The sequence below is a fragment of the Molossus molossus genome, unplaced genomic scaffold, assembly GCF_014108415.1.
Source record: "Molossus molossus isolate mMolMol1 unplaced genomic scaffold, mMolMol1.p scaffold_m16_p_1, whole genome shotgun sequence".
In the NCBI taxonomy this organism is placed as follows: Eukaryota; Metazoa; Chordata; class Mammalia; order Chiroptera; family Molossidae; genus Molossus; species Molossus molossus.
The window spans coordinates 181,656,371-181,682,991 of NW_023425344.1; the positions used below are offsets into that span (position 1 = coordinate 181,656,371).

Genomic DNA, 26,621 nt, shown 5'->3' on the forward strand with positions numbered 1-26,621 from the left:
CATCCCTTCATACTTCCCAGCCTTCCGTGTTCTCTTCTTTGTTTGCTTTGTGATATGATAGAATCTTTGGTATTAGGTGTTCTTTCCTCTCTTTTAAAGACCAGAGGTTCTTACAGAGACTGGAAGCAAGAATAAGGAAGCAGCTTCCCATTGCCCCTCAGAGTGATGGACCTCTGCTCCCTCCTTCTCATGCGCACATTTGTCTGTGCTTTGCTGCCTGCTCTAGCATGTGCTCACTGCTGTGCTAAGGCCTGGGGCTTCATTCCCTTGCCCTGTGGTAAGGGGACATCAGCTTGGCCAGCTCTTGCACTCTGTACAGGTCCAGCCATGGCCAGAGGTGTCTGATCCCAGGCAGCCACTGACAGGGAGGGAGGTGCTGACCTTCTCTCAGGGTGTTTTTGGTTCCCAGACCAGCAGCGGCTGCTCAGAGAAGAGAACTGGCTGGCCAGCTTGCAGCAGCAACAGCAAGACTGTGCGGCAGAGAAAGAACTTGAAGCCTCTGTGCCAACTGATTCTTGGCCTCAACTGTCCCCATTGGTCCGAAGCCAGAAAAGGGCGGTGCCACTTCATCTCCTGCGGAGACGAGCTCTTAGGGCAGCAGCACGGATCATCTGGCGAAAAAAGGTCTCATTCCAGCTAGAGAGAATCTTCAAGAAGCAGAGGCTGCTGGAGGCCCAGAAGAGACTGGAGCAGCTGAAGGCATTGTGCTGGCTCCAGGATGATAATCCCCAGGAGCCTCCACACCAGGTCCCCAGCCCCGATGCCATGGTCCCAGGGCATCAATGTGGAAGCACATCGACAGGTTGCAGCTCTTTGAGCCTCCGAAGGCTCTGCCTGCAGCACTTGCCCCAGCTACGCAGGTATAGCCAGCAGTTGTCACCTGGAGGCTTTGGCTGCGGTTTGCAGCCTTGTCGCCCAGGCCATTTACTTCCTCAGTCTGTAAAATGGAAAGATGTGTTCCTCATCACCCTTTCCCTCTTCCAACTCCTCTTCTTTCTCTGTAGTTGGTATCTCTTAGGACTCAGGCTTTTCTCTTCTCCCACTCTGACAGGCAACACTTGCTTCTTTGAGGTAGTCTTCTGAATGAGCCTTATTATTTATCTTTAGATGCTGACTGTCCACTTTCATCTCTTTGTGTGTTCGTGCCCCATCTTCATCTCATCTTGCCTCAAACCAGACTCTGTTCCCACATATCTCCTCCCCCTCCCTCCCCACCTGACCTGCCACCTCAGGTGAACTTCCTGACCCTACCCCCAACTGCCAAGCGAGTGGAACACTATTTTCTGACTCCCAGGTTCAATTTGGGATCTTTCTTGTTTCTTTTCTCTTTTACTCCTTACATTCAGCCAAGGTAAGGACTTATCTCCCAGACTGCTTGGAACAGGGGACTGTGTCTACCTCTTTATGTCCTCTGGGCCTAGCACAGGCCCTGCCCATAGTAGGTACACAATTCATGTCTGTGGTGTTATGTTTGTTCACTTTTCTGGTCTTCAGAGCAGTAGGCAGTCTTTAAAAACAACAACAACAACAACTTTATTTTGAAAAAAGTTTAAACATATACAAAGTTGGGAGAAGAATACCGAATACTCGCATTCAGCAGTTATCAAGATTTACCACTTGCTTCATCTCCCCTCCTCCCTTTTTCTGATGAAGTATTTTAAAGCAACTCCTAAACACATGTCATTTCAATCCTGCATCAGGGGTGCACTTTTAAAACATAAGGACTTTTCTTATAACCACATTTCATTATCACACCTAACAAAATTAAGATGATTTATTCAGTATAATCTGAACATAGGCCATATTCAAATTTCTCTAATTGCCGCAAAAGTAAATATAGTTAGTTCAAATTAAGATGTAAATAGGATTTACACACTGCATGTGGTTATTTCTTTTAATCAATTTTTTTTGTTTTATTCATATCACTGATTTGTTAAAGAGAGTGGGCCAGTTCTTTAGGATATGCCATATTATAGATCTGCCTGATTCCTTGTAGTGTCATTTAAGTTGTTCCCTTGCTTCTCATATTACCTATTCACTGAAGTCTTCTTTAAAGGCATGATTAGATTCCGATTCAGTTCAACTTTTTCATAAGATAACAAATTGAGAAACAGAGTGTACCTGAGGCCTCTTTGAGAACTAGGACTATGGTCCACAGTTTCCTTTTGTACCTATGGAGCTTTTCTCTGATACCAAAGATTATAGAGGACAGTGACATTGGCCTAGTTTTTAACCTCTTTCAATGCAAAATAGGTGGGACTTTACAGTCTCTGTATCAGCAGGAAGTATGACTGCTTTCTTTTCTGAGATGGCTTTACTTGTCTCCACAGTGTTGTCCTGAATCGAGACCCCTCCACCCTGTTACCTCCTACACCCGACTCTACTGATCAGACATCAGAGAAAACCCAATCAGAAGAATCCCAGGCTGCTTCTCACTCTCCAAAGACAGGTTGTTTCAGCAAGAATGTCCTCCATTTCTCAGGTGAGGGGCAGCTCTGCACAGCCAGGGTAGCCTTGGCCAGGAGGAGAGCCTCGGCCCCAGGCACCTGCTTCACCATGAGCTCTGAGTCTTCCAGCATCCAGGAAATGGAGAGAGTAGGTAAGCAGCCCCGCCGAATGGTGTCCCGGAGCTTAGCATCTCTGGGCCAACCAGCTAACAAGTTGAAGCCAAGGGATGAGCCAGAGGCCCTCACACCTTCCACACAGACCAGGAGGGCTAAGGGACTATCAGACTCTGGCCACAGACTAGCATGGTGGCTGAAAGAGGGGGATTTTGGGACCCACAAGGCTGCTAAAGGAGCCAGTTACAGTTCCTCACATCCCCGTGGATCCAAAGAGGCAGCTGGAAGTGGAAAGGCAGTCAAGACTTTTGGGGCAGAATCCAAATCACCTTCTCCAAGAAGGGCATCAGAAGGGCAGCAGAAGGTGCTGGCAACTAGGGTCAGAAACATTACCAAAAAGTCATCTCGTTTGCCTCATGGCAGCCCTTTGAAGAGGCAACACAGTGCAGGGAACCCAGACACCATGGCCTCTCTCATAGATGCTGGCCCAGTAGTAGATCACACAAGAGAAAAAGATGGTGATTTGTCAGATGCAGATAGCAGTTACTCGGTGGATTCTCTCTCCTGTGTCTGTGCCAATGCCCCGATGAAGCCGCCGAAGCCAGGGAACCCCCAAAGGAAGGAATGGCATCTCCCAGAGCCAGAGAACACAGAAAGTGACAACAGCCAAATATCTGAGGACTCGCTGACTGAGAATGGAAACCAAGGTCCACAGGACAGCCCAGGGGGCAATTATCCCATCAATGACCATGGCCACCCCAGGGCCAGAGCTAGAGCCTCTGTGAGGGGCTTTACCACATCCTCAGACAGTGGACTATTTGCCCAGGCTCACAGGAGCTTTTCACTGGATAGCCTGATTGATGCTGAGGAAGAACTGGAGGGAGATCATCAAGAAGACCCTTTCTTCAGTTCAGCTGATGAGATGCCAACAGAGACATTTTGGCACCCTCAGACCCCCAGTCTACCCATAGTGGGCCAGGAGGCAATGTACAGGCTTGATCCCATCACCAAAAGAACAGGAGCCAGGCTGGATGCCATCCTGCCAATGAGCAGTTCATTTTACCTTGATTCCAAGCCTCAGCCCCACTGTGAGCAGCCTGAGTTGAAGGTGGAGGCAAGCTCCTCTGAGCAAGCCAACACTCTCCAAGGCATGCAGGTTTCAAGAGGGAGCCCTCTGTTGTCTATGGATTCCTGGTTTTCCTGTGATTCCAAGATCAATCTCAGTAGCCCCCTAGGAATAGTGGGTTCTTTATGTCCAAGCCCTGATGTCCAGGAATTTCAGCTCTGTGGTTGGGAGAGGCCTGGATACTGGCCAAATATGGAAGGACTAACGCCATCAGGTTCAGAAGCAGTTCTGCCCTACACCTCCAAACTGCCCCCAGGCGGTGCTGAGCTGCCCTGCAGTGTAAGAGCTGTGTACACAATTCCTGCTTCTGATACATCCAGGCTGTCACTCTGGGGGTCTTACAGGCTTCTTCAGCCAGGAGCTGATGGCACCTTTCAGGCCAGAGTCCCTGACACAGCCCAGCAGGGCAACTCTGAAACATCAGACAACTCTAATGTGTCGAGCGTGCTGCCTGCCTCTGCCACCTCATTTACTCATGTTAGCAGTGCCCGTGAGAGGGACTGGGCTGCCCTTCAACAGGAGTACCTCCTTGAGCTATCTCATCCTGTTTTGGAGGCCACAGGAGAGCCCAGGCCAGCTTTCACCTCCCTCGAGGAAGATGCTGATTCCCTGACCCAAGCTTCTGGCAAAGGAGGAGATACTCTATTGGCAGTTGGTTCTGGGGTATCTAGCAGTTTGAATTTCAACAACTTTCCTATTCAGACATCCAAAATTAGGCATTTGAGGGCAGAGAAAGAACAGGACAGTTCGAGTGTTGAGTTAGAAGGTACTTCAGATTTCTTTACAACTAGTGAGAAAGAAATGAGTTACAGTGGAAATTACTCAGCAGATGTAGAATCATTAACTTCTGGAACTATAAATGCACAGGTCTTTGCAGCAGAGAACAAGGTAGCAAAGTCCGTGATAGAAGCATGTGAAGTCAAACAGAACAGCTTGGAAGAGCCCTCTCAGAGTAGCGGGAGGAAGCCTGGATTGATGACTTCCTTTGATGAATGTTTCTTTCTGAAGAACCCTAGTCACAGTAATGTCACCATAGCCACCATAGAAGACCATTGGCCCCAAGGCTGTACACCTCTCAGGAAGAACAGTATAGGCCAGGCAGGGCAATTAAATCACAACAGCCACCACCCCCAACAGGAAGAGAAGGCAGACTACCAGGAGAGCTCCAAGGAAGTGGTTGGAAGACACACCAGTCTTTCCTTTGCCTTTCCGTCGGGTCCAGAGCTGTACCTGCACTCTGCTCCTTGGAATTCATTCCCATCTTCCCTGCAGCCACCTCCCTTAGAAACGTTCTATGTGACCAAAAGCCGGGATGCCCTGACAGAAACCGCCTTAGAGATCCCAGCTTGCAGAGAAGCGAGAGTGCCTTCCCCACCACCCAGGGAAGCCTGGGGCTTTGGTCATGACTACCAAGTCCTCCAGAATGTTTATTTAAAGAATAATTTGTCAGTGCTGTTACAGAAACAGAATTCCAAGATTGCCTCATGTAAGCCTGTCTCAGCAGAGATGCCAGTTGATCTGACCACCAATGAAGTTGGTGGAGAAATAGGGAGATACCCTGGAAATATTAAAGAAGAAAGCCATAATTCATTGTATTTTTTCGTTGCTCAGAATGGACATTTTCTTACTTCTACCAGCACAAAAGTATGTGAATATGAAAATCAAGTTGGAAATTTAAATAAACACAATCTTCCAGAACTCCAGGAGAGAGAAAAGACTACTATACAGTCCTTTAACGCTTCTTCTGACAGTTGTGGGTCTGGGAAGCCTCTTCTTGTTTGTGAATCACGGGCTGGCAGGGAAGAAGAGCAGGATCAGAATGCAGTCCTAAGACAGCCCCAGGCCTCTGATATGAACAGACCGTTCCCTTCTGGGGCCAGGTCTGATTTCATCTATAAGACCATCCGTTTAGGCCTTGACAAGGACAAGCTAGGGGAAACTGCTCTTTCTTTGAAGTCTAGATCATCACATCTTAGAGTAAGCAGCCCAGAGATAATGGCTCAGGATGGGAGTCCAGCCTACAAGGAGGATGGGAAGAATGAAACTGAGTGTCCTGGAAAATCTCTCCATCCCAAAGACAGCTCAGAAGAGTTTAAGCTTCCATGCATAGAGTCTACACATGAAAGATTCCAGTCAGTTATATACCCTCAGGGAAGAAACCTCACTGAATGCAAGGGCCCTAGAAAGTTGCAAGAAACGCTAAATCCCAAAGAACCACCTTCTGGAAAGAAACAGAATAAAATAGTTAATAATGCTGATGAACTGGCTAGGCTAATTAAGAGTGTAATGCAGTTAGAAAATGGTATCTTGGAAATTGAATCCAAGCAGAATAAGCAGCTGTATGCTTCCCAAACACTGGGATTCAGTGGTGAATTTGTGCTCCAGCACCAGGAGAGGGCTGACCATGTCCTGAGGCCAGGCAGCTCTGGAAACCACTTGTTTTTCAAGAATCAGCCATCTTCTCCAAAACAGACAGATGATGCTATCTTTAGGGATGGTGAAGCTGGAGAAATAGAGGCTGACAGTAGCACTGGGGAAGATCTCCAGGTCCACAAAATCACCCTGAGTCCCTTCAAGTCAAGAGAATGGGTACAAGACATTAAATTTGTGGGAGAGCACAGCCCCCCATCTGTATTAGACAAACCTGCCTGGGACACTTGTGATTATTTAGGGACATGTACAACTCACAGTGAGTGCATCAGAACTTCTGTTAATCCAAGGAGAACAAAAGCACTGGCTGGAGCTGTACCATTGCAGCCCGGGCTCGAGTGGCCCTCTGAGAAGGAAAGCGAGTTGGTGCTTGCACTGGCGAGCCACAGAGGGCATCCCTGTGGCTTAGGGAGTCTTGAGGAATCAGAGACTGTGAAAGGTTTTCAGGAAAGCCAAGTTGCCAAACATATATGTAGTTTTAACCCAGAGGAGCCAAAAGTTCAAGGCAGAGTTAAAGAAATGACTGTGCAAAGAAGAGAGAGCCTACAAGACAAATACAAAATGGTCACATCGACTCAGAAACTTCTTAGTCCGAGCCAACGTTGTATGGGCACATTTTTCACCCAGGACACCAGCCCATCACTGAGCCAACCAGATTCCTCTGTGACTCCTCACCAAGACTTGAACAACACCTTGCCCTTGAATTCCCCGAGACTGCCAGGAAGCTATCTTCAAGTGCCTGATGCTGTAGGCCTTTCTTCAGTTGACTGTGTGCTGGATCCTACGGTGCTGAAAATGCCTAACAGTCCCTGGGTAGCTGAAGCAGGAAGTCAGGGCCAGGGTGGAGAGCCCGGAAGCCACAGCCTCCAGGGAAATGTTCAAGAGGGCTCTTCCATGGCACGCACTGCTTGGTGTGGGTCTGCCATCTTCATGGCCATGGGATCTTGGGATCAATCCAGTGCACCAGAGACCATTCCCCTGGGGGCTGAGGGCTGGATATCAGCAAGCTCCAGCCCCCAAGACCAAGGAGGGGGGCCCAGAAGCACCAGGGTGGGCTCTGTTTCTGAAGCTGAGGCAGCTGTACAAAAAGAAACAGAAAGAGTTAGTTCCCTGAACAGGGTCTCTAGTTCACTTGAAAAGAGGGCCAACTGTCCCTTAGAAGAGGGTAATGACCAAGGCAGGGAGATGAAGCAGAAGGCAGAGGTGGAAGCCAAGGACCCTAGTCCTATCAGTGCTACTTGCTCAGCACCTGTGTCCCTGGAGCCACGCCTGGAGCCCTCTACCCGTACGTGCACTGGCCTGGCTGTGTTGGAGGAGATCAGAGAGACAAAGACCCACAGAAAGCAGCTTCATGACTTGGTGGTTGAGGGCACAGCCCTTCCTTATTATGAGACTTTATTAGAACGTGAATGTTCTTCAAGGGCCCTTGGCAGGCCTCAGTGTCAACAAATGGACCAGCCAGTGTCAGACAGGCTCGGGAGTGAGGGTGAAGCACAGGGATTTCATGTGGCATCTCCCTCTGCTGAACCAGGATGTCTGTGGACCGATAAGAGGAAAGTCCTTAAGACCACATCCCTTTCTGCAGACAGCTTTCAGCCTCTGCTCAACACTGACGTTAACAAAGGGCAGCCCTCACAGACCTTCTCCCATGCTGACCCTGCTCTAGGAAAAAGCCATTATTCTGGAGAACTGAGACATTTCCTGAGAGCAGGTGAGCAGTGTATATGTCACTCTGGTCCTTTTGAAGTCATAGAGAAAAAGAAAGAAGCAACTGGAATACCTTCTGTTGATCTTGTAGGCTCAGACAGTCTTCCTTCTTCATCAGCTATAGAGGAGGACAGGAGGGTAACACCAGAGAAAGGAGTGGCTGCCTTGTCTTCTCAGGGCCCTTCAGACAGTCCTAGAGTGAGTGGGCATGGGCAAAGCCGGTTAGTTCCCTGGGAAACAGCAGAGGGCATGCCCCCTGGCAGTCAGGAGGGCAGCCAGGCACACCAAGAACCTAGAACTCTAGACACCACATATGGAGGAGGGTCAGGTAACTTCATAGTGGCCGCACAGGGAGGAAAAACAACCTGTTTTGAAAGTCAGCCTGTGATCTGTGAAGTTGAGAATTCTGCCCGTCTCCCGAGGCCTAACCAAGACCATGCCCAAGACCTCGAGGCTTCCAATGGCTTAGAAGAAGGGAGGGCAAGTCGCAAACAAGGCACCATCCCGCCCGGAGCCCTGAAAAGAGTTGAGCTGGAAGCTCCCTCACAGCAGTGTGTGAAGGAGGGGACTGTTGGTTCTGGGCTGGCAGAAGCCTGTGGGGCTGGCAGCAGACATGTCAGGCCAACTTCATTGCCAGATCAAAGACCTAGCCCAGATCCGGGGGTAGTTAGGGAGGAGGCCCTGTGCAGAGGTCCACAGGAAACTTCAGATTATGTTTTCTTGTCAGGGAGCATTGAAGGCAGAAGGACTCTCAGCCCATCTGAGGGGCAAGAAGACAGGAGGACTCTTCCTTGCCAACAACTGTGTAACTCTCAACCCATTGCTTCTCATGCCTGCTCCTCCCCGTCCTCCACTTTACTGTGTTCCAGAGATGGTGACCTGGGCAAGGGGATTTCAAAGACTGCCCCACAAACTCTCCACCCAACCTGCATCGTATCCTGCAGGGCCTATAGAATGAATGATAGAGGAGAGAGCTATTCCAGTGACCCTGATGTGTTCTTGACACATGGCCTTGAGCCCAAAGGCAGTCATGTGAAATTTGAGCCAACAGACAGCAACACTGTGGAACCCTCTGCCACTGCTGCTGTCCTATCTCTGGCTCAAGGCTGCAGCTCCCTTCCTGCCCCCGATATGAGAACAAGTTCCCTCAGCCACTCAGTTGCTGTAGGGGATCCTGAGGAAAAGGTTGCTGAGAATAAAGCCAGCTCAGAGCTTGAGGCTGCCCCTTTTCCTACAGGTGTGTGCTCTGAGCCCCTGAGGAAGTTTCAGGACAGCTCAGTAGGTGGCCGGAATGCATACGAGTCTCAGACCAAGCCAGAACTACCTGAAAAAACCAGAAGACAACACACCCTGAATTTAAGTGAAGGGTCTGTTGAGAGTGAGTTGCTGGTAGAACCACAGCATGGCTGTTTAATAAATGTCATCAGATGTCTTCCAGAAAAACCACAACTGTCCACCGAGTCCAGGACTCACAGTGGCTTGGATCCCCAAGCCAGATTGGTAGCAAAGTTAAAGCACACCTCCAGTCCCCAGGTTGGTGGTCCCTGGGAGGAAGACAAGCAGCAGAGGGAGCAGGCCTCTGGTGATGGTGAAGACCCTGCCCAGGGCATGCGTCCCCCACATTCTGATGAAGGTGGCTTGGATGGCTGTCAGATGAGAGATGCAGGCAGAGAGGAGGGGGCTGCAGCCAAGGCCCCTATGTCCAAGATGTTCTCATCAGGCTTTAAAGACTCAGCCAGTGACTCCTTGGAGTCTGTGGCCCCAAGCCCTGGCCAGGCCTCCTCTGGCAGGGAGCAGCTGACTCCCCACCACAGGCGCTCACTTCCTGTGATTGCGATCTTCTCTGGCCCCAGACATTCCAGGTCCTCCCCCAGACCACAGTTCTCTGTGGTCAGCTCTTCCAGGTCTCTTCAGGAGCTGAACTTGAGTGTGGAACCTCCTTCCCCCACAGATGAAGAGACACAAGAGCCTGACAAATTGTGGAATCCACATCCTAGGGGCCACTGCTCGGAAAAGTCAGCAGTGGGAACATCTCAGGAAGCTGAGGGCTACAATCAGAAAGCCTTATCTAATGCGAACAGTAGCTGTGCTGATCACAGGCCCTATCAACCTGCCAGCCCTCCTTACCCAACGTCTTCAGCTTCCTCGCGCATGCCAACCCCCAATTTCATGACCTGCTGGATGTCTGGTACAGTCCAACAGGCCCGGCAGGGAACGCCAGAGCGCTTAGGTGGCCAGGCCAGGCCAGAGAAATGGCTCTCCGAGGCAGACAAAGGAGTATTGCACTTGAGCTCCAGTGACATCCACCCCTATGCTCCACCCTGCCATCCAGAGGGCCCTGCATGCATTGGCTGGAAGCAGTATGTGTTTGGCAGTGCCATCGATGTCTCCTGTACCCAGACATCCCAGGGCCTGGTACCATCAAAAATGGCCTGGTACTCCAGCATGGAAGACCAGAACTCCCCATTCCACTCCCATCTCAGCACCGCTGCCAATGCCCAGGGCCTGGTGAGCCGACCCAGCAGCATTGAAAATGCCCGAGGTTCACATGAGGCCTGGGAAGTATGGGATTCCTCACTTGCCTTGGGGAACCACCATGTCCTGATGGGCCCTGAAGGAGCAGCTCCCACTAAGGGTCCTGACAGGAGAGCCCAGTTCCTGGGCACCCCTGATGAAGCAGGCTCTCTGAGGAGTGAGCCCCCCTGGGCTGAAGGAAGCGCTGCAGGTCCAGTGGGTGAGATGCTGTTGCTGTCTCCTTCAGAGGCGGGCAGCCGCATGGGACGTTCCAGGATGAACACCTTGGAGCAGGGCACACAGACTCTGGGCTGCGGGCTCTACTGGAGCCACACTGACATCTCTTCGACTCATTCAGAAGCCAGTGCAATGCCAGCCTCTAATCTGGCCTCCTGGACCAGCATGCACAACCTGTCTCTCCACCTCTCGCAGCTCCTACACAGTACCTCAGAGCTGTTGGGGAGTCTCTCCCAGCCAGGTGTGGCTGAAAAGCAACGGAACACCAAGGGGGAGACCCCGGATGAGGCACCCCAGACCCTTATGATGGACGGCTGTACTCAGACCACTGTGGATGAGGGCATCCAGACTGACCTTGCTTCACCGCCTGTGCATCTCCAGGCCCCAGAGGCCAGCCCTCAGGAAGTCAGTGTCGTCCTTGAAGTGCTGGGCTCAGATATCTCCATCATGTCTCAAGAAAAGGAACATGTCCCAGAGGCAGTTCAGAAGAGAGAGGCAGAGGAAATAGCATGGAAAACAGCACAACTCCCAGATCTTCAGGAAGAAAGCACCCACTGCAGGCTTCAGAGCCTTTCAGTACACTCATCCCATTTGAGGTTTCAGAAGGCCCCGGTTGGACAGAACCTTCCTTCTGTGAACCCCCAGGCTTCTCCTGATGCCTCCCTGCCTCCCGGCTCCCAGCCAGAGGAACCCTCTTGCCTGGCTGTCAGCAGCCCCAGCCTTAGCATCTCTCGCTCCCCAGGACCCTGCCCCATTGCTGCAGAGTCTGTCGGGGAGCCTAGGATCCAGAAGGAGTTGTGCCCCACAAGTGCCTTGTTGGTGGACAGGGCCTCCTCCCCAATCCTCACACTTAGGGCTAGCACTCAAGGGTCAGAGCTTCCCCAAGGCTCTTTGTCTCTCTCAGCCCCCTTAGTGCACCCTCTTGAAGTCCATCAGAAGCTTGTCTCCAGCCCAGACCTTCCCCTTGATTCCCCCAGGCCTCCAGTGGATAATTATTCTCAAACCATTGATAAGTTAGGTGGCTCCCAGAGAGTGCGGGTTCTGTGTGGAGAAGGCAGAAGTTCTTTAGAAAGGAATGAGGGTAGGTCTGTCCTTGAGGTAAGCTCCCCAGGCAGCCCACAGCACAGCTCGAAAATCCAAGTTAGTTTCTCAGAGCAGCCCCTCCAGCAGCTTCAGCCCCAGACCACCTCCTGGGTCCAGAGCAGACTGCCACCTCTACCACTGAGGAGCAGGCGTCAGAGGCCGGCTGAGGGCTTTGTCCCTGAGGACATGGCTTCCCTGGAGTGTGGACCACTTAGCAGTAGGGGGCCAAATAAATGTCAGAGCAGGACAGAAAATGGAGGTGATAGTTCAGCATCTCCAGGGGAGCTGCAACCCACTTTAGACAACCCCTCTTCGCAGGGAGGCCTGCAGCACCTCAGCCCCTGTGCTGTCTCTGGGTTGACTGATAAAACAAAGCTCCAGGGCTCTACCTTGGGCCCAACTGAGGCCTGCGAACCTCAGGGGCTTCTGCACCCCAGTTCTCAGGTGTGCATGGCACCGAAGCCCCAGCATCACAGCCTGAGGGACCTCCCAGTACATAACAAATTTCGTAATTGGTGTGGGGTTCAGGATGGCTCTCCTGGGGAGCTAGGAGTGACGGAGTTGCTGGGATCCAGACATGATCTCAGCTCTGGAGAGCAGGGACAAAATCCCTCACAACCTCTTGACAACCAGAGCCAGGATCCTGAGTGGTCCCAGAGGGAGCAGATCCCCCTGCAAATTGGGGCTCAGAACCTCTCACTCAGCATGGAACTCACAGAAGCAAAACTGCACCACGGCTTTGGGAAGTCCGATGCCCTGCTCCAGGTGCTGCAGTGTGGGACAGGGGAGGCACTCACTGCCGATGCACCTGTGCTGTCCGCCTGGGAGGAGCTCCATGCCCGGTAAGGGACCCCAGCCTGGAGTGGGAGGGCAAAGGGTGGCCTGAAAGGAAAGAGAATCGAGAAGGCTATGAGCCTCCTCTTGCTCAGTTCTGGGATCTTACAGGGATCAGAAATAGATTGTAAGATGGAGAATGGTGTTCATGGCCAGTTTCAGAGAATCAATCACATTTTATCTCAGGCAAAAACAAACCATTGAGTCCCTCCGGAGACAGCGTGCTGAGCGACTTCAGAACTTCCGCCGAACACGAAGCCTCAGCCCCCAGAAACAACTGAGCCTCCTGCCTAACAGGGATCTCCCCACCCGTGACCTTGACTTACCCAGCAGGCGCCGAGAATACCTGCAGCAGCTGAGGAAGGATGTTGTAGAGACAACCAGGTACAGGTGGACCCAGAACCCAGCAGGGAGTAGGCTCTGTATGGGGTGAGTGGGTTATAGGGAGCATCCTGGAGATTGGAGGCTGTGGCTTCCTCTCACAGGAGCAGTTCCAGGAGTGGGTTGTCTGTACCTGTGGACAAGTGGAGGTGGCTGTGGGAGACTGGGGCAAAGGGAACAGAGGATGTGGGGGGGAGAGAGGGAGGGAGAGGTGGGCAGAGAAGTCCTGGGAGAGGATGAGCAGTAGCTGTGACATGCTGAGACTGCAGGTCTGAGCCTTAGAATGAGATATAAAACTAAACTTAAGACCCTGTGGGCAAGAGAGGGTGGATCCTCAAGAGTTGGGTTGCACAGAAAGTAAAGGCATGGAAAAGGGTATTTCATGAAATACTGGGGCAGCAATACTTACACCAGACAAAACAGACTTTAAAACAAAAGCTATAACAAGTCAAAGAAGGGCCCAGCAATTCTATCTCTGGGCATTTATCCAAAGAAACCCAAAACACTAAGTCAAAAGGACAAAATGCATCCCTCTGTTCACTGTAATGTTATTTACAATAGCCAAGGTATGGAAGCAACCTAAGTGCCCATCAATAGATGAATGAATAAAGAAGTGGTACATATATACAGTGGAATGTGACTCAGTCCAAAAAAAGAAATCTAGCCATCTGCAACAACATGGTTGACCTAGAGAGTATTGTGCCAAGTGAAATAAGTCAGAGAAAGATAAATGCCATATGATGTCACTTACATGCGAAATCTGAAAAACAAATAAACAAGCAGAATAGAAAAAAAATATCATAGATATAGAGAACATTTTGATGGTTGCCAGATGGGAAGAGGGTTAGGAGAATGGGTGAAAAAGGTGAAGGGATTAAGAAATACAAAATAGTCATGGTGATGTAAAGTACAGCATAGAAAATATAGTCAATAATACTGTAATAAGTATGTATGGTGTCAGATGGGCACTAGACTTATCAGGGTGAATACTTTGTAAGGTATGTAACTATCTAATCACTGGATTGTATACCTGAAACTACTATGTACATCAAGTATAACTGAAAAATAACAAAATTAAAGTAAAAAAAAAAGTGGTGTTGAAGAGGCCTGGGGTGTGCAGGCCAGGGCTGTCGCCCACGCACCATGTTAGAAGGCATCTCTCTGCCCCTCTGGTTCTTCCCAGGAGCCCAGGGTCAGCATCAAAGTCTGCTCACCCACCCTCTGACATAGAGCTGATGCTGCGAGAATACCAGCGGGCTCGTGAGGAGGCCAAACTGGAGATCGCCCGGGCGCGGGACCGACTGCGAGAGCAAACTGAACAGGAGAAGCAGAGAATCCACCAGCAGATCATCTCCCAGCTGCTGAGGGTGGGGACTAGGGCCAGCCTCTGATTTCAGGGTGGGCCTGGAGCCTGCAGGCAGACCTCAGACTGGGGCAGTCTTCACTGGTGCTGCCTCAGTCAGGGGATGTAGCATTTGGAGGAGAACGCTGGACCCCTGCTGCCGGGTCAAAGCTGTGCTCACTCTCTCTTTGCATGTCATCCTCATCAGACCAGCTCCTGTCGTTGGGCCAGAGTCTGGGAGGAGGCCGCCTTGGTATATAGTTGGGGTATGGGTGTGGGGAGGGTATGAGGCTGAGGTGGGAGGCACTGGGAGTGATGGGGTCTGGGGTGGATTCAGGGCTGTGGGACGTGGGTAGTGAGGGTGTAGTGAAGCTGGTTGACGGTGATCTGTCCTTCCCAGGAAGAGGAAAAACTAGACATCCTGGCCACCTCCAGCTCCATGTGCACCAGCTCCAATGGGAGCCTCGCCTCTGGTGTCACCTCTGGCTACAACAGCAGCTCAGCCTTGTCAGGCCAGCTCCAGTCCCCAGGCAGTGTGGTGAGTAAGCAGATGCTGCTGGGTACGAGCCAGAGCCGGGACTGCTAAGGCAAGAGTTTGAGCAGGAAGTTCTGCCTCCTGGAGGCCAATACTGACATTTGATGGACGGTGGCCTTTGGCCTTTCCTGTAGTTCTGTCTTTCTCTCCCTGTGAATTCATTCAACAAGAGTTATTTTGTAGGTGTTGTTTAGTCATTGGGGATATAGCAGTGAGCAAAACTATTCTTGTCCTTAGACTATTAGAAGGATAAATATTAAAGAGTTTATAATGATTAATTATTGTTGATAGTTGAAGAAGGGATGCTAAGTCAGGATAAAAGGCAGACCTGACCTAGTCTGGAAGCTTGGTAAAGATGCTCTGAGACTGTAAGGGTGAGAGAGAGTTAACGCAGTGAAAGCTTAGTGCTGGTAGAGTCCAGAGAGACGAGGGGGCAAGAGGACAGCCTTCCAGAGGGTCCAGCAAGGGAGGCTCTGAAGGAGGAAGTCTCTGAGGAACTGAAAGACTTGTGTGGCTGGAGTGTAAAGAGTGAAATGGGAGAATGACATAAAAAGGGGTCAGAAAAGGCAAGATCATGTAGACTCTAGTGAGAACTCTGGGCCCTTTCTAATCCATCCAATCATGTTACTTCCCAAAAGCTGCTGAAAAGCCTTTAAGTAGGGAGCAGAATGACGGGATTGTGAGAAGGGGGCAAGAGCAGCTCCGGTAGACCCGTTAATGACCATGGCAAAGCCAAGTGAGAGACAATGACTGCTTGGTGGAGGGCACTGCAGTGAAGATGACAGGTGTGGATGCAAAGAAGAGAAACATCCACAGGACCTGTGATTGACTGGATGTGGAGGAAAGGAGAGGGAGGAATTGAAAACAATGCATGCTTTGGGTTTGAGCAGCCAAAGGGATGGTGATGTCGACAGTGACAGGAGCTTTGGAGGTGGACAGGTTTTGTGGGAAGATCATGAGTCTAGTTTTGTATTTACTGGGTTGAAAGTGCCTGTGAGAAACACAGGGGCTGCTGGAATACAGAGCTGGAGCTCAGAGGTGAGATCTGGCTGGGGATATAAAATTTGAAATTCCTTTTATAAAGAAAAACTTCACATAGTAAAAAATACATAGTTTTCAAACAGTAGCAAAGGACACACAATGTCAAGTGCATATTTCAGTCTCCTATCTGCCCTCCCCAGAAGCAATCATTCATTCCTGTTTAGTATATTTCCAGACATAGTCTGTGCATCTATAAGAATATCTCTCTTTGTAAGGCCCATGAATGGAAGCATATTGTACCCACATTGTCCCTTTGCTTTTTTTCCCTTAAAAATATTTTTTTGGCTATTGAATGTCAGTAAATCTAGTGCTGATTTGTTCATTTTAACAGTTAAATAGTGTTTTTTTTCTCTTTAACTGCATGTTCTTAAATGTGATGTTTTGTATGGTTAATATGAAGTAAAAAAGGCAAAAAAATATATACATATATAAGGGTATATGGGGAAATACTCAACTACCTACTCCATGTCCTCACCCAAGAAAACAGTGTTGTTTTGTTTTCCATAGTGGGGGAGGGGTCTTTCTGGATAGAGCGTCTTTACTCATACAAAATAAAGTATGTATGCCACTGTTCTGTATTTTATGTATTTTTCCAATTGGTGTATCTTTACATGATGATCTAGAGAACTTGCTTTTTTTCTTTTTGATTGCTGAATAGCATTCCACTGTAGGGGAACATTGTAATTTATTTAATTAATTTTCTGCCTTGAGATGTTTTCAATTTTTTGCTGTTATAAACAGTGCTGCAGTGAATAGCTTTGTGCATGTGTCATTTCTTACATGTGCAAATGTATCTTCAGGATAAATTCCCAGATGTGGACTTGTTCTACCAGTATGTGCATCTGAAAATTTGATAGATACTGACAGATTTTCCCTTACAGATATACTGATTTTTACTCTCACCAGCAACAGGTGTAAGTCCACCTTCCTCCCACACTCTTGCCAACATGTTATCAAATGTTTGGACTGTTGCTGAGCCATCTGTTCATACCCTTTGCTCATTTCTCTATTTGTTTCGTGCCAGTTACTGGGAATTCTTTACATAGTGCAAGATAGCCCTTTCCTGATATGAATGATAAATGTTTTTTTCCCAGTTTTGCATTCTCTCTCAAGTTTACTTATTGTGTTTGGAACCATTCAGGAAGTTTTATCTATTTATCAGGTTTCCGTTTTAAAGTGCCTATGTTCTGCCCTGGCCGGTTTGGCTCAGCGGTTAGAGCATTGGCCTGTGGTCCAGAGAGACCCAGGTTCGGTTTCCGCTAAGGGCACATACCTCGGTTGCATTTTGTCCCCGGCCCTGGTTGGGTCATGCGGGTGGCAACCACTCGATGTGTCCCTTTCACATCGATGTTTCTCTCTTTCTCTTCCTCTCTCTCCCTCCCCGCTCTATCTGAACAAAAAGTGGAGAAATGTCCTCGGGTGAAGATAAATAAATAAATAAATAAAGTGTCTATGTTCTAAATTATAATTAAAAACACATTCTCCATTCCAAAGTTATAAAGAATTTCTTCTATGGTTTCTTCTAGAACTTGTGCCTTTATTTTTCATATTTAAGTCTTTGATCCATTTGGAAAGTGTATATAGTATGAGGTATGGATCCAACTTGATTCTTTTCAAATGGCTATTCAGTTATACCTATAACCTATAATGCTTGTTAGATAGTTCATCTAGACAGCTCATCTTTGTCTCACCAGATTAGGACATCAACTTTTCTTGTACTAAGGCTTATAATATATATTCTAGTACCCATTGCTCTTCTTTTTTGAAAATTTCCTAAGTATTCTTTCTTGTTTATTTTTTTCACTTTTTTTTTTTTTTTTTTTATCCTCACCGGAGGATTATTTTTTCTATTTTTTTTCCAGATAGAGTAGGAGTGAGGTGGGGAGAGAGAGAGAGAAACATCGACATGAAAGGGACACATAGAGTGGTTGCCACCCGCACAACCCAATCAGGGCCAGAGACAAACTGCAACCAAAGTATGTGCTCTTAGCAGGAACCGAACCCAGGTTTCTCTGGACCACAGTCAACGCTCAAACCGGCCAGGGATATTTCTTTCACTTTTTAAAAACTAATTTATTTTTGTTACATATGGTTCTCCTTTTCCCCCATTGACACTCTCCTCCTGATCCCTCACATCCCCCCCCTCCCCCCGCATAGTTGTCTATCTCCATTGGTTACGCATACATGCATATAAGTTCTGTAGTCTATGTCTTCCCTCCCCCCACTCCCCTCTTCTGAATTTTGTCAGTCTATCCCACATCTATGTCTCTGGGTCCATTCTGTTCATCAGTTTGTTTTGTTCATTATATTCCACAAATAAGTGAGATCATGTGATGTCTGTCTTTCTTTAATTGGCTTATTTCACTTAGCATAATACTCTCCAGGTCCCTCCATGCTGTCTCAAAGGATAAGAGATCTTCCTTTCTTACAGCTGCATAGTATTCTATTGTATATATGTATCACAGTTTGTTTTTTTATCCTCACCTGAGGACTTTTTTTTCTATTTTTTGTTCAGATAGAGTGGGAGGGAGAGAGAGAGAGAGAGAGAGAGAGAAACATCGACGTGAAAGGGACACATCGAGTGGCTGCCACCCTCACGACCAACCATGGCCGGGGACAAACTGCAACCGAGGTACGCGCCCTTAGCGGGAACCGAATCCGGGTCTCTCTGGACCGCAGGCCGATGCTCTAACCGCTGAGCCAAACCAGCCAGGGCTATACCATAGTTTTTTTATCTACTCATCTACTGATGGACACTTCTGTTTCCAGATCTTAGCAATTGTAAATAGTGCTGCTATGAACATAGGGGTACATATATTTTTTTCTGATTGGCATTTCAGGCTTCTTAGGATATGTTCCTAGGAGTGGGATCACTGGATCAAATGGCAGTTTAATTTTTAATTTTTGAGGAAACACCATATTGTTTTCCATGGTGGCTGCACCAGTCTGCATTCCCACCAGCAGTGTACTAGAGTCCCCTTTAGTCCACACCCTCGCCAGCACTTACTGTGTGATGATTTGTTGATGGCAGCCACTCTGGCAGGTGTGAGGTGATACCTCATAGTCGTTTTAATTTGCATCTCTCTGATGATTAGTGGCGTTGAGCATTTTTTCATATGTCTCTTGGCCATTTACATGTCCTTTTTGGAGAGGTGTCTATTCAAGTCCTTTGCCCATTTTTTTTTTTTTTTTTATCCTCACCCGAGGACATTTTTCCATTTTTTGTTCAGGTAGAGTGGGAGGGAGAGAGAGGAACAGAGAGAGAGAGAGAGAAACATCGATGTGAAAGGAACACATCGAGTGGCTGCCACCCGCACAACCGACCAGGGCCGGGGACAAACTGCAACCGAGGCACGCGCCCCTAGCGGGAACCGAACCCGGGTCTCTCAGGACCGCAGGCCGATGCTCTAACCGCTGAGCCAAACCGGCCAGGGCCTTTTGCCCATTTTTTAATTGGATTCCTTGTCTTCCCTTTTTGGAGTTGTATGAGTACTCTATATATTTTGGAAATTAACCCCTTAAATGATGTATCATTGACAATTATGCTCTCTCATATAGTGGGTTCCCTTTCCATTAATGCTTGTTTCTTTTGCTGTGCAGAAGTTTTTTAGCTTGATGTAGTCCCATGTATTAATTTTTTCCTTTGTTTCTCTTGCCTTAGGCATTGTATCAGTGAAAATTCTGCTGCATGTGAAGTCTGAGATTTTGTTGCCTACATTTTCTTCTAGGATTTTTATGTATTCATGAATCACATTTAAGTCTTTTATCCATTTTGAGTTTCTTCTTTATTTTTCCCCAAAAGTGAAAATTTATTCTTTCCCTTTCTCAACATTGTCCCCCCTAGTTACAGTTGACATTCAGTATTACTTTATATTGGTTTCAGGATTACAGCATAGTGGTTAAACATTTATATAGTTTACAAAGTGATCCCTCCAGTAATTCTAGTAACCACCTGGCACCGTGCATAGTTATTACAGTATTATTGACTATATTCCCTATGCTGTACTTTATATTCCTATGACTATTACTACCAATTTGTACCTCTTAATCCCTTCACCATTTCCATCCAGCCCCCAGCCCTACTACCCTCTGGTAACTATCAGTTTTTTTCTCTATATGTAAGAGTCTGTTTCTGTTTGTTTTATTCATTTACTTTGTTCTTTAGATTACACTTATAAGTGAAATCATATGGTATTTGTCCTTCTCTGCCTTATTTCACTTAGTATAATACCCTCTGGGTCCATCCATGTTGTTGCAAATGGGAATATTTCATTTTTTCATGACTGAGTAATATTCCAGTGCATATATACACCACATCTTCTTTATCCAATCGTTTATCAATGCGCAGAATCTAATAAGTTTCTATCATTCACAATAAAAACTTCTCAAGCTTCTGCCTCAGCTACCTCTCCCCTGTACTCATGACCACACACCCAATTCATCAGTTTAGTCAACAGTAGAAACACCATACATATTTAGTGGCTAATTTTGTTTATATATCTTAAATTTAAAAAATAACAAACTGTAATTGCAATTAACATTTACTTCTATGTACATGAGTTGGTGCAAGGCGGTCTGCTGAGAACTCTGACAGACTTGAGTTTATTCTTGTCTATGGTATAAGTTGGGGGTCTAGTTTCATTTTTTTGCATGTAGCTGTCCAGTTTTCCCAACACCATTTATTAAAGAGGCTATCTTTACTCCATTGTATGCTCTTGCCCCCTTTGTCAAATATTAATTGAACATAATGTCTTGGGTCAATCTCTGTGTTCTGTGTTCTGTTCCACTGATCTATATACCTGCTCTTGTGCCAGTACCAGGCTGTTTTGATTACAATGGCTTTGTAGTATAACCTTATGTCTGGTAATGTGATCCCTCCTACGTTGTTCTTTTTCAAGATTGCTGTGGCTATTCAGGGTCTTTTTTGGTTCCATATTAACTTTTGGAGTGTTTGTTTTAGTTCTGTGAAATATGTTGTTGGTATTTTAATGGGGATTGCATTGAATCTATAGATTGCTTTGGGTAGTATGGACAGTTTAATATGTTAATTCTTCCAATCCATGAACAAGGTATATGCTTCCACTTTTTTATATCTTCCTCTATTTCTTTTTTCAATGTCCTGTAGTTTTCTGTGAACAGGTTCTTTACTTCTTTGGTTAAGTTTATTCCTAGTTATCTTAATTTTTTTGTTGCAATTGTAAATGGGATTTTTTGTTTCTCTTTCTGTGTATTCATTATTGGTGTATAAAAATGCCAATGATTTTTGGATGTTGATTTTGTATCTTGCTACTTTGCCAACTTCATTTATTAAATCTAGTAGATTTTTGATGGAGTCTTTAGGGTTTTCTATGTACAATATCATGTCACCTGCAAATAATGACAGTTTCACTTCTTTCTTTCTAATTTGGATCCCTTTTATTTATTTATTTTTTTGTCTTGCTGTGGCTAAGACTTCTAGTACTATGTTAAATAAGAATGGTGAAAGTGGACATTCCTGTCTTGTTCCTGTTCTTAAGAGAAATGCTTTTAGTTTCTGCCCATTGAGTATGATGTTGGCTGTAGGTTTGTCATAAATGACCTTTATTATGTTCAGATACGATTCTTCTATTCTCACTTTGCTGAGAGTTTTTATAAAAAAAGGATGCTAGATTTTGTCAAATGCATTTTCAGCATCTATTAATATGATCACATGATTTTTATCTTTCATTTTGTTTATGTGGTATATCACACTTATTGATTTATGAATATTGTACCAACCCTGCATTCCTGTAATAAATCCCACTTGGTTGTGGTGTATAATTATTTTTTTTATCCTCACGCTAGGACATTTTTGCATTTATCTTCATATAGAGCAGATGTGAGAGAGACATATCGACTGGCTGCCATCCACATGACCCCAATCTGGGCCAGGGGCAAACTGCAACAGAGGTACGCACCCCTAGCAGGAACCGAACCCAGGACTCTTTGGTCCTCAGGCCAATGCTCTAACCGCTGAGCCAAACCGGCCAGGGCTATAATTTTTTTAATGTATTGCTGGATTGGATTTGCTAAGATTTTGTTGAGGATTTTGTATCTATGTTCATCAGGGATATTGACCTATAATTTTCTCTTTGTAGTATCTTTTTTTTTTTTTTTTAAATCCTCACCTGATGACATTTTTCCATTTTTTGTTCAGATAGAGCAGGAGGGAGGGAGGGAGGGAGGGAGGGACAGAGAGAGAGAGAGAGAGGGAGAGAGAGAGAGAGAAACATCGACGTGAAAGGGACACATCAAGTGGTTGCCACCTACACAAACCAACCAGGGCTGGGGACAAACTGCAGCCAAGGTACATGCCCTTAGAGGGAACCAAACCCGGGTCTCTCCAGACCGCAGGCCAATGCTCTAACCGCTGAGCAAAACTGTCCAGGGCTCTTTGTAGTATCTTTATCTGGTTTTGTAATTGGAATTATGCTGGCCTCATATAAAGAGCTTGGAAGTCTTCCTTCCTCTTGAAGTTTTTGAAATAGTTTGAGGAGAATAGGTGATTATTCTTTAAATGTTTGGTAAAACTCCCCTGTGTAGCCATCTGGACCAGGGCTTTTGTTTGATGGGATTTCATTGATTTCCTTCTATTTCCTTAATTGTTATCAGTCTGTATAGGTTTTTTGACTTCCCACTTGAGTTTTGGAATAGTATGTGATTCAGAGAATTTGTCCATTTCGCCTAGGTTGGCAAATTTGTATTTCTGTGATGTCCGTTGTTACTTCACCTCTTTCGTTTCTGATTTTATTAATTTGGGTTCTATTTCTTGGTCAGTCTGGCTAAAGGTTGATCAATCTTGTTTATCTTTTCAAAGAACCAGCTCTTGGTTTCATTGATCTTTTTTTTTGTTTTGTTTTGTTTTGTTGTTTTTTTTAGTCTCTATGCCATTTATTTCTGCTCTGATTTTTACCTTTCCTCTACTAACTCTGGGTTTTTCTTTTTGTTCTCTTTATAAATCTTTAAGTTGTTGGTTTAGATAGTTTATTAGTAATTTTTCTTCTTTCTTGAGGTAGGCCTGTATTGCTATGAATTTCCCTCTCACTACTGCTTTTGCTCTGTCCCATAGATTTTGTATTGTGTGTTCATTTTCACTAGGAGTTTTGTATTTATTTCTTTATCTCATTGTAACTCATTCATTGTTTAATAACATGCTATTTAGCCTCCATGTGTTTGAATGTTTTTATTGTCATCGATTTCTAGTTTCATGCCATTGTGATCTGAGAAGATGCTTGATATGATTTTAATCTTCTTGAATTTGTAGAGACTTTGTGTCCTAACATGTGGTCTGTCTTTGAGAACATCCCATGTGCACTTGAAAAGAATGTGTATTCTGCAGCTTTGGGTGAAATGTTCTATAAATATCAATTAAGTCCAACTGATCTAGTTCATTATTTAAGGACTCTGTTTCCTTGTTAACTTTTTGTCTAGAAGATATATCCAGTGGTGTCAGTGGGGTGTTAAAGTCACCCACTATGATTGTATTGCTATTGAGCTCTCCCTTGAAGTCCTCCCAAAGTTTTAAAATATATTTTGGTGCTCCTATATTCAGTGCATATATGTTTACCAGGGTTATATCCTGTTGTTGGATCGATCCCCTTAATATTATGTAGTCACCTTTGTCTCTTATTATGGCCCTCGTTTTGAAGACTATCTTATCAGATATGAGTATTGCTACACCAGCTTTTTAAAAATTATTTCCATTTCCATTTTCCTGGAAAATTTTTTCCATCCCTTCACTTTCATCCTGTGTGAGTCTTTTGTTGTGAGGTGGGTCTCTTGTAAACAGCATGCATATATATACACACACACACACACACACACACACACACACACACACACACATATATATACATGTATATATATATAATGTTTTTTTATCCAATCAGCTACGCTTTGTCTTTTGATTGGAGCATTTAAACCCTTTACGTTTAAGGTTATTATTGATAGATACTTACTAGTTGCTATTTTTATTTTATGCCTGCATTTGTTCTCTCTCTCTCTCTCTCTCTCTTTCTTCTGCTGCTGCTTCCTTCTACCTTCTTCCTCTTCTCTCCTCCTCCTCTCCTCCTCCTCTCCTCCTCCTCTCCTCCTGCTCTCCTCCTCCTCTCCTCCTGCTCCTCCTCCTCCTCCTCTCCTCCTGCTCTCCTCCTGCTCTCCTCCTCCTCCTCCTGCTTCCTGCTTCCTGCTTCTGTCCCTTTAACATTTCTTGTAGTGCTGGTTTGGTGGTAGTAAATTTCTTTAGATTTTTTTGTCTGTGAAGCTTTTTATTTCACCTTCAATTTTGAATGATAGCCTTGCTGGATAGAGTAGTCTTGGATTCAGACCCTTGCCTTTCATTACTTTGTATACTTCATGCCACTCCCTTCTGGCCTGCAGTATTTCTGTTGAGAAATCAGCTGACAGTCCAATGGGGGCTCCCTTGTAGGTAACTTTCTGTCTCGCTTCCTTTAAAATTCTTTTCTTGTCTTTAATGTTGCCATTTTAATTATGATGTGTCTAGCTGTGGGTCTTTTTGGGTTCATCTTGCTTAGGACTCTCTGTGTTTCCTGGACTTGTGTGAGTTTTTTCTTCACCAAATTAGGGAAGTTTTCTGTTATTATTTCTTCAAACAGGTTCTCTATTCCTTTCTCCAATTCTTCTCCCTCTGGTACCCCTATCATGTGAATGTTGTTACATACGTTCCGTATTGTCCAAAGCTCACTTAAACTCTCTTCCTGCTTTTTAATTTTTTTTTCTTTTGCTGCTCTATTTGGGTGTTTTTTTCTACCTTGTCTTCTAACTCACTGATTCAGTCTTTAGCTTCTTCTAAGGTATTTTTTATATCAGCTATATCATTCTTTATTTCCACTTGATTTTTATTCATAGCTTCTACCTATTTTTTTATGCTGATGTAGTTTTCACTGAGCTCTTTATAATTCTCATTAAGTTGCCTGTAGTTCTCACTAAATTGTTTGAGTGCCCTTAAAATCATTGCTTTGAATTCTTCATCTGACAAATTGCTTGCTTCTATTTTGTGTAGTTCCTTTTTGGGTGTTGTTTCTTTGTCTCACCATTTTAGCAGTCTGGTAGTTCCACGTCCGGCGAGGGATGTTGGGATGTGTAGGCAGGTCGGTGTGTATCAAATAAGGCTGCTGTGCCTCCCAGCCTGTTTTGGTGCATGTTACCTCTTGCCTGCTGTGGGTCCTGGAGGATTGACAATTGGCGGCTGGTATTGGTCTGTCATGGTAGGCATTGCTGGGGTGTGTGGGTCCACCTGGTGTACTGCTGGAGTGCACTGCTACCTGGTGGGGCTCAGTTCTTGATCAATTGCTGCTGCTGCTGGAGGCGAATGTCAGCTCCCACTTTGCGCTGCTGCTGCTGCTGCTGCTGTTGCCAGGGGGTGCTCTCAGCTCCCAATCCTCTGCTGCTGTTCTTTCTTGTTTATTTTTATATGAAATTCAGGATCAGCTTGTTTAGTTCAATGATAAAAAGTTGTTAGTATTTTTAATGAGATCATGTTCGATTTATGAATCAGCATAGGGAGAAATCACATTTCACATATGGAATTTCCTGACCAAGAACATGGTAGGTTCAAACATTCTTTTTACATTTAAGTTTCCTTCATATGTCTCTCAAATTTCCTTTCAAATTTATTCTTGTCTTTTATCTTTTTTTTTTTTAATTACTATTGTAAAGAGGATTTCTCTTCCTTTATATATTCTATCTGGTTTTTAGTATGTATGAAAGATGTTGATTACTTTGTATTAGTTTTGTGTCCATATTGTTTGTGTCCATATTGTTTGTAGCTCTAGAGTGTAGCTCTCTAGAGCTACACTAATCCAGTAACCACTAACACAGGTAGTTATCTTCATTTAATAATAGCTGGATTAAATTTAAAAGTTTGTACTTAAGTCACACTAGCCACACTTCACATGCTCCATAACCACATGTTGCTAGTGGCTACCATACGATACGGCCCTGCATTTTAGATTTTTTTTAGATATACATCCACATCCTCTACAAATAGTGGTCATTTTACCATTTCCTTTCCATTTTTTTTTTTTATCCTTACCCGAGGACACCTTCCCATTTTTGTTCAGATAAAGTGGGAGGGAGAGAGAGAGAGAGAAACATTGACGTGAAAGGGACACATCGAGTGGCTGCCACCCAAATGACCCAACCAGGGCTGAGGACAAACCGCAACTGAGGCACGTGCCCTTAGCGGGAACTGAACCCGGGTCTCTCTGGACAGCAGGCCAACGCTCTAACCGCTGAGCCAAACTGGCCAGGGCTCCTTTCCAATTTTTGTACTCCTATTTTTTTCTATTTTTAATGGAATTACCTAGTATTCCCAGCATAAACAAAATAATAGTGATGACAGTGAGCTTCCTTGCTTCAATTATTCCAGGATTTATTAGGCATGCTTCTAGTGTTTCTCCATTGAAGCTGAACACTACTAAGATAGATAATATTTTGTAATGCTAAGGAAGTATCCATCTATTCCTATTTTATAGAGTATTCTTATCCAGAATAGTTTTCAGAGTCTTTGGAGATATCATTTGATTGATTGGTTGATTTAGGGGCTAATATTGAACCATTCTTGTAGTCTTGGAATTAATCCTGTAAATAAATACATTATATACTTAAGCATATCATGTATTATTATTTTAATGTATTGTCAGTTTATTTGCTAATGTTCAGGATTTGGCTTCAATATTTATGGTTTTTTTTTTTCTGTAGTTTTGGTTTTGCAATATATTTCAGGTTTTGGTATCAATGTTATACTCCTTTTACAGTAAAAAGGGTGAAGATTTTCTTTCTTTTTCGGTG

The 26,621-nt window shown here is 45.6% G+C and overlaps 1 protein-coding gene across 2 annotated transcripts in view; it reads left to right on the forward strand.

The window, feature by feature from the left end:
• STARD9 (StAR related lipid transfer domain containing 9) overlaps positions 1 to 26,621 on the forward strand; it is a 129,696-nt gene that overhangs the window by 91,021 nt on the left and 12,054 nt on the right. For both annotated transcript variants that reach the window (XM_036255709.1, XM_036255718.1), the window contains exons 22-26: positions 410 to 860; positions 2,331 to 12,500; positions 12,679 to 12,876; positions 14,057 to 14,240; positions 14,616 to 14,753. In XM_036255709.1, the coding sequence (XP_036111602.1) occupies positions 410 to 860; positions 2,331 to 12,500; positions 12,679 to 12,876; positions 14,057 to 14,240; positions 14,616 to 14,753 (11,141 nt within the window). The remainder of the gene's footprint in view (positions 1 to 409; positions 861 to 2,330; positions 12,501 to 12,678; positions 12,877 to 14,056; positions 14,241 to 14,615; positions 14,754 to 26,621) is intronic.